This window comes from Lycium barbarum, chromosome 6 (genome assembly GCF_019175385.1).
Source record: "Lycium barbarum isolate Lr01 chromosome 6, ASM1917538v2, whole genome shotgun sequence".
Lineage (NCBI taxonomy): Eukaryota > Viridiplantae > Streptophyta > Magnoliopsida > Solanales > Solanaceae > Lycium > Lycium barbarum.
In genome coordinates, this window is record NC_083342.1 from 129,915,414 (window position 1) to 129,928,317 (window position 12,904).

Consider the following 12,904-nt stretch of genomic DNA (forward strand, 5'->3'; position numbering starts at 1 on the left):
CTCCACCAATGCGTACAATACCAGCTATTTTCACACATATTTTACTTCCAACTATTCTAATATTGGATCACTCCCTTGAAAGCATTTGTTATTATTATGTATGTCTTCTAGGTGGTAACCAACTTTTCAATTAAACATCTTCTTTTAGAAAATTCTTCAGTTGATTTTTGTTCTCGTTTTTTTTCTGAAAATAGAGAGAAGAAAAGGAGATTGTTAAAAATAAAAAGAATTCACGTAATTTTATCTCCACTAATCGACTGTGTTGCTCTCGTTAGGAAATTTTGGTTGCATTGACTGAAAGTGACAAGGAAAAAGCGGTAATGGCTATTTTTTTCCTTCACGTTAGAGTTTGGCGAAAATACAATCTTAAGAATCGTATCCAACTTCGTTTCATCTTTTATTTTTGTTTCTCTATCTTTATTGTTTCCTTTAAGCTGAATCAATTTTTTCAATTTGAAATCAATCTCTTAGAATATTCTTCATAAGGAAAAATACCAACACAAAATAACAGAGTCTGGAGCGTAAATGGCATTAAAATGCCCAAAATAAATCAAATGGGATTGTCCTTTCCACGATATACCAAAAGGGGTATATCGTGGATGGGGTAACGTTATACCCCAAAAAAAAATCAACTTGTCAGAGTAATATAAAAAAAAAATTGTAAAACGTGGTCCACGTTTTACAAAAAACATATTTTGTAAAATGTTGGCCAGATTTAGAGTCCGCAACTTAAATTATTCAAAAAGTGGGTTCGGGTACCAAAATAACCCATTAAAAAAAATGTAACCAAACTACCCTTTGCGCACTAAATTAGTGCGCAATATAGGGTTTTTTTTCCCCAACAATTTTAAAGTTTGGAAATTTCACATTTTTTTCATACTTTGACTAAAGATTAATGATGTTTCAAAACTCCGAAATATAAATATTTTATATAGAACTTGATATCTTTTTTTGCTGACAATAATGTCGGCTCATTACATCAAGTATACCTAAATGTTTGGATCGTCGTTTTGGGGGTTGTAAAGTGCCCCAAAGTAAGTTTTGTTTGTTTGAATGTTGTTATCTTTAGGTTTAAGCAATATGTAGACACTTTTTATGTTTTATAGTGTTCACTAATGCTATTTGTCTTGTTTTCTCAAATTGAATTTCCAACATTGAAATTGGCATTCAAAACTTCATTACCACGGTATTTCCAGAATATTAATATTTTATATAGAACCTGATATCTTTTTCTACGAACAATAATGTAGGCTCAATACATCAAGTAGACCTAAACGTTTGGTACGCCATTCTAAGGGTTGTAAAGTGCCCCGAAGTAAGTTTTGTTTGGTGAGTGGTTACCGTTAGGTATAAGTGTTTTACTTTAGTCAAGGCAATTTTATTTTAAGGAGTAGAGGGAGAAAAAATAGTTTTAAATTGATGAAATTTTAAACGGTTATAACTTTGTGCTCGGTTGTTCGCTTTATGAGATTTTTTATTTTGGGTATTTTTCCGAGATTCAAAAAACGCCCATTATCTCATTCAATTTGAATTTTTCCCAAAAATTGGTGCATCATTTTCATTCTTCCTTAGTAAGAATCTGATGATAAAAAGTAGATTTCAAGATGGAAATCCCGTGGTGATGAAGTTTTGAATGTCAATTTCAATGTTGGAAATTCAATTTGAGAAAACAAAATAAATAGCATTAGTGGACACTATAAAACATAAAAAGTGTCTACATGTTGCTTAAATGCCAACTTGGCTTGTTGGGTCTAGCTATTTAACTACTTTTTTACCTCAACCACTAGGGATCGAACCTTGGTGGAGGTGGAAGAGTCTCTCATGACGTATTATTTTAAATATTTTGGTATTATTTTGTTATTGTAATGAATTATTTTGTACCTCTCGTATTGGATGAATTATTTTTTAATATAATATTTTTATTTGTACATTTGAAATAAAGTAATGTCTTGACTAAATAATAAAACACTTAAATCAAAACCTTATAAAATAAAACACTTAAACCTAAAGATAACAACATTCAAACAAACAAAGCTTACTTGGGGGATATTTACAACCCTTAAAATGACGATCCAAACGTTTAGGTATACTTGATGTAATGGGCCGACTTTATTATCCGCAAAAAAATATATTAAGTTCTATATAAAATATTGATATTTCGGAATTTTGAAACATGACTAATCTTTGGTTAAAGTATGAAAAAAACGTGAAATTTCCCAACTTTAAAATTATTGGAAAAAAAATATAACCTATATTGCAGTTTGGTCATATTGTGCACTAAATTAGTGCGCAAAGGGTAGCTTGATTATTTTTTTTTTTAACGAGTTATTTTGATACTCGGACTCACTTTTTGGGTCATTTAAGTTGCGGACTCTAAATCTGGCCAACATTTTACAAAAAAATATTTTGTAAAACGTAGACCAGGTCCACGTTTTACAAATTTTTTTTCTTTTGGTTATTACTCTGACAAGTCGAAATTTTTTGGGGGGTATTACATTGCCCCATCAACGATATACCAAAACCCCATTTGGTTTATTTTGGACATTTTAATACCATTTAGCCTCCGGACTCCAAAAGAACCTCATTTCCAATGTAGACGTAATACGAAAAATTGATAACTCCTAAAATAAGTGGTTAAAAAGGTAATTAAAAAAGATAAAGAAAGATAGGCCCTTGCAAATTTCAACTTTTTTAAAACAATCACCTGAAAGAAGCTAGACCCAGTGATGCCACTGTGGTTATGCTAATTTTCCCCTTTTGAAAATATGGTTTTTACCTCATAAGATTTGTGCTTAACTTAAATCCAGCATATACCAAAGCCACCTATAAACCAACTCAGTTGTATGCATAATGAAAAACTCTTCCAAAGTGCCTCTGGAAATTGAAATCCACAAAATTTGCTTATCCGCATAATCTAGCATTACAGAGACTAAACAGGATGATCAGGCTTGCCTCCTTAAAAAAAAAAAAAAAAAAAAAAAAAAAAAAACTGGAACTTGGCTTCCAACTGGCTAGCTGATATTTAGCAAACAATGCATTCAATTACTCAAGTTCTTCGTCTGCTTGCACATACAAATGCAGCCAAGTCATTGAATTCACACTACTTATCACCGCGTTCTGGTGTGTATGGTATGGTGCCCTTTAGTTGAACTGGCGAAGTTAACATGTGATCGAGAATAAAAGGATTCCAGGAATCAAAATTATTATGCAGCATCGCTACTGTCTGCTTTTGACCTTTTACTCTTTTTCTTGGTCTTCACTTTCTTGCTTCCACTGTGTTCTTTTGATGCCTTCTTCCTTTTAACAGGCTTCACTTCCTCTTCTTCCATCTCTAATGTTTCATCTGTATCTTGTTGCTGAGGAGGTACCTGAATTTCTGTACAAGAATAATGACACCTCTACTTGTTAGGATAGTCAAATTAGATCTTATAGAAAAGAAAAGGCTAATAACGAGAAGGCGGGAAGGTGGAACAGAACAAAATTAGGTAGGGCATAGTCTGGCTGATTGTTAGTCTATTAGACTGACAAAGATGAATACAATCAAGAGTTCAATAGCTGTTGACAAAATCAACCGAAAATTTTTAAAGGCAAAAAGAGGAGTGGTACACAAAATCGACCAAAGAACTCCAAGTATGCTCATTCCAAGCACGCATATGGTGGAATATATATAAAAAACTGAGAATTTTTTTGTCTTCAGTTTTCCTGATAAGTTCCCATCTAAATTCAAAAAGGATTTGAAGTAACGGATTGTATACAAGAATTTAAACGCCATGTGTCAGAAGAAAAATATTTATCATGTAAAAGCTAGGAGTTGTACAAAGAAAAGCTCACCTCTGGCAGAAAATTTTGAATCAAAAACAACACTGCTAAGATGCTGCTTCAAGAAAACCTGCAACCACATACCAGCTTGTACTTGAGAATCTTCTCTTCTACTGATTTAAGATAAATAACAGATACACATTCATCATTCATTAATTACGCCTCATCCCAAATTAGTTCAGGTTGGCTACATGAATCCTCTGTACACAGTTAACTATTTTTAAACTGGCCGTCAATCTACCGGAAGGTCCGGAACCCTACTCTTTATCCGGGCTTCGGACAGGCTGTGCTTTTGATATGGGTGGAGATTTTTGTTACTGTCTCAGATCAATCCCAAGGTTTTGTAACCATGGACAATAAGTCATTTCATTCTGCGTTATTAACAGCCAACGACGTTGCTTTTAAATTTTCAAGGAATACTCATCCAAATTCTCGCTTTTGTAGTATTTCTGCATATATGCATACAGCAGCAACAGCAACAAGCCCAGTACAATCCCACTATGTGGGGTCTGGGGAGGGTAGAGTGTACGCAGACCTAACCCCCACCTTGAAAGGTAGGGCGGCTGTTTCCGAAAGACCCTCGGCTCAAGAGAGGAGAGAAAGAAAGACAACATGAAATTGAAAAAGTGATTACTTATCTCATAACGAATTGTTACATAAGGATTAAGGCTGCAATCACGCCAGTGATTTTGGAAGTCAAAATGACAAAATAATGCAGGTGATGGGCCTAATTTTCATGAGCAGCTGTCAGAATATAGTGGATGAGGCATCCAATGTACCAACTCCCATTGGCAGCAGTATATGACAGCAAGATGCCCAAAATGGTTTCATCATCAGAAAGTCGTCTTTACTTGATAATAGTAAAAGTTTATTGAGACAAAAGTAACAAAAATATCAGTTAGTTTTTCAAGTAGGGGAGAATAAGATGTCGACTCTACAGTCACCGCCACGGATTTATCTCGACGGACAATGCCAGTAAAAACAACAGCTGCTGGCAAACAATTTAGCTTAGAGCAGCCAGAAAATCTGATGACTGACCGGGTAAGAGGAGCCCAGGCCAAGAAGCCTGATCAGCAGATCAGTGCCCAGCTTATACACAAACCCCAAATTACAGTTAGTATCACAACAAATAACACGGAAGTTTCACTTCAATATTGGATATATGCAGTTAAAAGATAAAAAGATCTGTGCAAGCATCAGGTTGGATAAAAAAGTTAAAATTGATAGCTCAAGAGGTTAACACTATTAGAAATTTAGTTCAACATAGGTGGATTAGTCGAGGTGTGTGCAAGCTAACCTAGATACCACCGTTATTAAAAAGATTACCATAGCCTAGGTAAGTCATTACTCAATTAATATGAACCAATCATTAAAAAAAATAAAAATCATCTACAGGAAATCTAACCTGCTGTACAATTAATGGCTCCTCTGCACAACTTAATGGTTTTGTCAAAATAGTAAGAAAACCATTTCTGTTACCATAAACAATGTCTGTAAACAATGTCTGCATATATGCATGCTTATGAAAATTCATGGCACCGTACACCCTTGGATCTGAATTGCTGCACGGTGTCAATGATGGGTAATCAGAACATGTTAACCTTGAATCTCTTTTGAGCTAACCAGTGAACTACTTTGTAACATGTAAGAGGGAAGACATAGCAGTGTGTTGAAGCATAAAATCCGAACCCAAAAATATTATCAGCACAGACCAGGGGCGGAGCTAGGAGGGCGCAAGGATAAAATTATTTTATATACATATATTGTAGATGTTGAATCCGCTTGGCCTCTTCATATGTTTATTTCTTTATATTTGTTGAATCCCCTTAGTAAAAATCCTAGCTACCAAAAAGCTAACCCAACAAAATCCGGGTTCTTTCTAGACTAGACCTTCAGGATTTTTTTAGGGTTCATACATGCATTGATCCAGTCGAAGAACCTGCTCCAGAGCGACTACTCTGCCTAGCCTATCTTCCTGCCCGCCCCCGGTTCTCTATGCTCCGCCACTAGGTAGGACTATGTCTAGTAAACCCATATACTTTATTTTTAACAAACTATTATCTTCACCAAAGGGGCAAGAAAAGAAAAAGATAAAACCCAGAAAGAAGGGTTTCTTCCTCAAGTAAAAACCTCTCCTGTAGAAATGTCACCAATTATCCCTTTAATAGACAGAGCATGTAGGTCTTGGGGACATTACAACACAGTTTAGTACTCAGTGTGACTTTGTTGAATTAGACTGTTAACTCAACAAACATTAATTTTACCAACTTCAAAGTAGAACAATGGTAAGTGAATCCAATGGAAGTGAGTGCTTAAAGACTGAAAGTCGACTTTCTGAGGACACAGGAGCTGTAATATTAAATTGTCCACTCAATTCTCAAAAAGCTATGAAACAAATAAAAAACATACCGCAGACAGAAGTTGCCTTGACTTGACATCCCAAATGCGTAAATAGCTGTCCAAACCTAGTCAAGAGTATTTTTGGTCAAGTAAGTAAGTATGAGCAATAAAACTTGAAGAAAGACAATAGCACTTCTGTAAAGAGACTGTGTTCCAGAGCTCCAGCTCTTAAACAATGTGAGAGATGAGGTTTCACAAGCTTAAGATTTTCTATTATGAGATCATATCTTGTATACAGAAAATCTGGAGCCAACATAAAAAATAGGACAATATTCGTGTCCCCAGGCAGCAGCTTCCATTAATATAGGAAATATATATATATATATATATATATATATATATATATATATATATATATATATATATATATATATATCCAGATCAAATTGCCGTGGACAAAGTACATTGTACTATAAAGAAGCTAACAACGATTTCATATACTCACCACATGAGGCTATAACTGGGAGCTCTGGATGCCTGGCTATGGATTTTATACTTCCAGAACATTTCCCCAAGAAGGATCCCAAAAGTTTCCCTAAAAAGGAGGATACACTCAACTGTGAGACCCACAATATGTGAATTAAATGAGCCTAGACATGTGAATCACAACATGAGAGCAAATTCATAAACCAAATCACACATTGTTACACATGATGAGCTTGCATCAAGTCAGCCAAAATAAACGCAAAGTACAGTGGCTAAGATAAACATCAAACCTTATTAGCATAGAGGAAACACAATAATAATAAATTGATGATTTCTGTTTGTCACATAAAACATTTTCCCTACTATCATAAACGCTATCCGTTCTGTGCCAGAACCAAATGACAGAACACACTTGGATACTGAAAAATGTGGAAAACAACATGCACAATCACAACTTTTTATAGCAATATCCTCAATATTTGGAAAAATCTGAATACTGGTTTTAAGGATCTGTTTCCCTTTTCAATGTACTTTTTCTCAATAATATAGTATTACTTACTTTTTAGTTAAAGGCAATAAAGTACTATTTACTTGCATGGCAGAGATATAAATATGTGAGTTACTTTGATGACAACATAAACATCAATCACTATGGTGCGACAATAGTTTACCGGTGCGTATATCAAAAGAAGCAAGATCGCCAGACCCATTTCCTATGTATATCGTATGTCCATCTACATCCACAGCTACAGCTTTAATAGGGGTCTCGCGAAAATCAAATGAAGCAACAGGCTTTCTCTGTGCAGAAATATCATAAAGACGCACCTACAAAATAGCCAAGTTGGTACAGTATATATTAGCAATAAATTTTACATACATGAAAATTTATTTTTAATCCCTTGAGCAAGGAGTTTTCCACGTAAAAATACTGCGTTGATTCTTGCACTGCACTGCGTAAGGGAACTGGTACACAACCAGGTCCTTCATATACTGTTTGGTAGACACATAGCCTACAACAATAAGATTTAGGGTCTCTGTAGTTGATAGTATAACAAAGGGGGAGCACCACAATCTCTTAAAGAACTTATGCCTCGCTAGGCATAATTTCAATTTTGAAGGGCAAAAATTAAAGACCAGCCCATTTGAAGGGCAGAAATTAAAGACCAGTCCATTTGAAGGGAAAATTATAGACCAGTCCATTTGAGCAGCAGCACCGTAAGAATTTATGAAAAAAAGTAAAGGACAGAAAATGATTCAAAAGGAATTTACTGGGTGTGTCCAATCTATTTCAGCACTGATACCGGCTTAAAATGTACAGTATGGCATTTTGGAGTATCACTAACTTATGAGAGCCGAAAAGTTATAAACCATCCAACACTAGAATCAGCTCACCCATTTGGGAACCTTGTTGGTTTATTTCTTGGACCCACCTCTCCCCTCTCCCTTTCCATTCACTCATCCCTCTACCCACTCCAAGAAAGAAGTGGTCCTAAAAAATTCCTTTTGGTCTCACAAATGCGAGAGAATTCCTAGTGTTAGTCAAAAGATGCAATAATAAAATTGCATGAAGTCCTTCCTGGAAAGAGAAGTATCAATCCATTGCATCAAAATTGCTCCCTTGATACAAAGGCAAAGAGAAGTATGAATCCATTGCACATGCTTAACAGAGGCAATGAGAAATATTAGCTAAGAAAACAAAATACCTGGTGACTGTTCGTGCCTGCAACAAATTTGCGGTGGTCATCTTTGCACAAGAAAGTTGCAGATGTAAACCAAGTTGGGGTGAATATACCAAGGCTATTTTTTGCTGGCTGGAATAAACATTTAAAATGACAAATTTAGGTATAAGCAATCAATTCTTTCTCAACTACAAATGCTACACAGTATGACGGTGGATCTCACAGATTTTGCAGTCCAAATTTTAGCACACTGGTTCAGATCCCATACGTTAACCTCAACGCCCTTCCTGAAATATCAAATAAGTCATAACAATCATTCTATTTTCCACCATTAAGGTTATCTTGCAGAACCCAATATTCACGGTTACTCACCCACCAAACAATGCATAGTTTTCATCTGCGTCAACCTTGGAGCACAAAATGCTGCCTGAACCACTAACAGTCCATGCCGTTTCTGTACCTTCAACACCAGAATCTTCAGGTGATTTTGACATTTTAACACACTTCATGCTTGCTTGTCCTTTTATTGTGCACGTAAGCAGGGTACATGACCTATAAATGTATAAGAAAATATACAAATGTAACACGAAGGAATTTAGAAACGAGCCTATTTTACTCTGGGTGAGATATACATTAAATGCATCTTCCAAGCCGCATCCTTGTTAACTCATTGCCAACACATTGAAAGCACTTCGCTTGGAGTGCTAGTTACTTCTTTTTAATCAAGTAAAAGAGTGCTAGTTACTAACCCGCATTTAGTAACTCATTATCAAAAACTAGGTTGTTTTGCTCACCACTATTGAATACGTTGGCTGTGGATATCAGGAAATATTAATTGAATTTAGTAGCCATCAATTATTCCACTTTAGGCACACTGCAGAAGGGAAACTGTATACAGGTGCTAACCTGAGAATTCCAAGTTATTAACTATGTGTAGATATTATCATAGGAGGTTTCTTAGTCAGGGATAGCAAATGGGATATTAGGGGATTAACTCTTCGCCAATGTTTGGTTCATATTTAGGGCCACTGATCACTCGGAAGACCAGACTCCATATTAGGTTCATATTTTGCCCCTGGCTAACTAGCGAAGGGTCTTGCTATTTTTTTTTATATATAAGGTACTAGCGAAGGGTCTTGCTAACACATATTAGCATCAGAAACAGCATAATCATCAGTTGAGATTAAGAAAAAATAGCCTTTTACATTTACCTTTATCCCTCTTATTCTTCCACTTCCCTATCCTCCCCTATAGTCTATCCATCCTCATATCCAAGAGGTGCCTACCTAAAAAGAAAAGAGAGTGCGGAAACTCGTGTATTCTCAAACCTCAACCAATGCAAACTCTTATTTCTTTTTATTATTCCTTTGGATCATCACCTTATACGCTCCCTCCTTTTTTCCTTATCTTATTTCTAGTCTCACACAAATTCCAATATTAATCATATTGTTTACAACTAATAACTGCAGCGTAACAATCCTATTTACAACTTAACGAAAAGTACAAACTTGTCCTCATAGGAACCACCACATCCCTTGTGCAAAGCCAAACAACCTCCAGGGATGTCATTACCAATTCAAGAGTCAATAGCACATTTGAACAGGACAGTCTACCTTCCGCACCAATCAAGAACTGGAGAGTTGCATATTTAAAATAATTGGAGCACCGAGGAAAATGGGCTATTGAGCAATGTGTTTTTATCCATGTCTATGAACGTTCACTTTAACAAGTTGGTGACTCAATGAGCTAACCAGGATAAGATACTTCCAAAAGCAGGTTGAAGACAGTACCTTGATGATGAGTCCTGCCTCTCTTTTCTGAATAGATGCAAGCCGATAACAGAATTATCTTCAGATATTTTATCACTTTGATTTTGATTTGAAATGGATGCACAAACATTTCCATTGACAGGACTAAGCACCTCAATCTGTGCAGTATAAAAGTAGTAAAGGATGTTGCTCAACACTCAAGAAAACAAAACTTCATTTATCCTGATTTTGATCAAAGATAAAAAGCGCTTACCAAGCCATTTCTTCTTGCTACACCTAGAAGCTGCAAACAATTATTAAAAACCACAATGGTTAGATATCTCACAGGCCAAGTAGTTCCGTAGAAGCAGTTGCCACTCAAAGGCTAAATTATTATCTTTAGAAGATGAATATCTAAATTTTATGGAGATCAGTTCTAATATGATATCTGCATGCTATATAGCTAGATGATTTACTGGAAGATGCCAGCACTAAGCAACTATAATCCTCGATTGGGTTTAATTTTAAGCAATAAGCATGTCTACATAAAGCATACAACCTAAAATTGAGCCAAGCTGTCACTTGAAATGCCTCAATCCCTAACATGGAGGAAACAGAATTGTTTTGTTCTGTTTCTTCCTGACATTTTTGCTTTCTCTCTTATCTTGACGTTTGGGTTAATGACAAGAACTATCCATTCCATTAACAAGCAAATCAGACCAAAAGTCCTCCGAAGTACAAAGCACTATCAAAGTGCAAGAGGAAAAAAGGCCCTCAGCCAACTTGATTTAATAGTGGAAGAAGCTTCAGCTTTGGTTCTTTTTCCGAAGCTTCAGCTTTCGTTCATTTTCTTTTCATACATTTTTCTTTGTAATTTTCATAGGAGTTTCTATACATTGCGATATTCCATAACCAAAACCTTTTTCACCCTTTTCTGAAACTAGAGAGAACTGATAGTGTACTGAAATTCACAACTCCAAACAACATCTAGTGGCTCTAGAAACAGCTCCTACACAATAACTTAACATACAAATCCCATCTCTCTATCAAATAAAACTATCCACCCAACCCGTACATTATACATGTAGAAACACAAAGACAGAAAACATTATTCCACAATGAGTTAAAAGAAACACTAAGGGGTCGTTTGGTAGGATGTATTAGAGAAAACAACAACAACAACAACACAGTGAAATCCCACAACGTGGGATCTGGGGAGGGTAGAGTGTACGCAGACCTTACTCCTACCAAGGTAGGATGGCTGTTTCCGAAAGACCCTCGACTCAATAAAAAAACATAAAAAAAAAACATAAAAAGAGGTCAAATAATGCTAAGAGATTCAAAGCGATATGGAAAACTCAATAAAAAAACATAAAAAAAAAAACATAAAAAGAGGTCAAATAATGCCAAGAGATTCAAAGCGATATGGAAATGAAGTAACACAAGCGACACAGATAACATAGAATAATCAAAGCACAGGAAATAACAGATAATAACATAAATCAGAGCACATAAATCAGGATGTATTAGAGAAAGTAATACATATATTAACTTTGGTATTATTAATTCCTTGTTTGGTAGTGTTTTCAACCTATGTATAACTAATGGGTAAATAGCGCTTTTGGTCCCCGAGTTATTGCTATATTCCACAAGTAGCCCAGAAGTAGAATAATATAGCACATACATAATACAATGAAGTTGAGAGGGACAACTTACAGGGTCAAATTGGCGGTCTATAATTGACGTGGCAAGAACACACCTTGAAGCATCAGGCTCCCCCCATCTCTCCACCACCTTAGGAGCTTCCTTTTGCTCACCCTTTGCTTCAATAACTGCACCCAACAAAATATTTTTTAAGAAAAGAAATACCCTTTGCACTACTGATTGTGAGCTGAAAAGGGTCAGTTTCCATTCAAACAAAAATACAATTTTTAGGAAAAAAGATTCAAACTTTATTGAAACATATTAATTAAAAGCTCAAACATTTACCTTTGATTAATCCAAGAATGTCAAAAGTTAAAGCTCTAAGAGAAGGGCAACCAGGGGACTCCAATGTGGTAGTACGAGGCATATTTTTCTTCTTTGTTTGTTCCTATTCACTACTACTTTTATTGAACAAGAAAGACCCAAAAAGGTATTTACAGTGAAAGTTGGAGGAAGGGGTGGCGTCTTTGGAGGAAAGGAAGAAGAGGAGAGAGCGGCAAACGCCAAAGAGGGAGGAAAGGAAGAAGAGGAGAGAGCGGCACAGGGAAGAAGAGGAGAGAGCGATACAGGGCACCAGCGGTAAAGGAAGAAGAGGAGCGGCACCAGCAGCGGTAATATGCCCTATTCCCTATTCATCAAATTAAATTGTAACACATGGGTTGAGAGAAAAAACCATAAATAGTCCCTTATTTATGGATGGAAGTATATCTAAAATGATCCCTTAATTATATATTTATCGGTTTTAGTCTTTTAACTATCTAAAAAATTTATTAAATTTAGTATCTATTTATTTTTTTATACAAACAACGTACAAACTCATAAATTTTCGTGAGATTAATCGTTAAACCATTCCTCAGACCTATATTTCTCTCTCCCTGCTTCTTTTTTCTCAAGTTAATTCTTTAACCTCAACTTTTTTCCTCAAGTTCTCTCTCGCGTTTCGTACCGACGGACTGCGACAGTTAAAACCGACCCAGTCCATCAGTTTTGTTAAAAAAAAAAAAAAAAAAAAACTGACGGTCTCACGTCGATTTTTTTTTTAAATTAAAGAATGAAATCTAGGAACTTGGAGTCAAACCCGGGTATGTTCCTTGGCATTAAAGGGCTTTACCACTAGACCACTAATAT

The 12,904-nt window shown here is 35.7% G+C and overlaps 1 protein-coding gene across 2 annotated transcripts; it reads right to left on the reverse strand.

Moving 5' to 3' along the window:
* Positions 1 to 2,839: 2,839 nt before the first annotated feature.
* LOC132598932 (uncharacterized) lies at positions 2,840 to 12,418 on the reverse strand. 2 transcript variants are annotated; one of them, XR_009566734.1, is made up of 13 exons: positions 12,062 to 12,418; positions 11,789 to 11,904; positions 10,347 to 10,376; positions 10,115 to 10,251; positions 8,697 to 8,876; positions 8,548 to 8,611; positions 8,349 to 8,456; positions 7,317 to 7,470; positions 6,665 to 6,754; positions 6,229 to 6,284; positions 5,225 to 5,381; positions 3,832 to 3,889; positions 3,297 to 3,376 (listed from the first exon to the last, which is right to left on the reverse strand). XR_009566734.1 is itself a non-coding variant. In XM_060312093.1 (12 exons), exons 1-12 carry the CDS (start codon positions 12,141 to 12,143, stop codon positions 3,204 to 3,206), a joined length of 1,248 nt encoding a protein of 415 aa, XP_060168076.1. In that variant the 5' UTR covers positions 12,144 to 12,413; the 3' UTR covers positions 2,840 to 3,203. The 2 variants fall into 2 exon arrangements, 1 of the variants encoding a protein (XP_060168076.1); XM_060312093.1 differs by lacking the exon at positions 5,225 to 5,381 and having other exon boundaries at positions 2,840 to 3,376; positions 12,062 to 12,413.
* Positions 12,419 to 12,904: the final 486 nt, after the last annotated feature.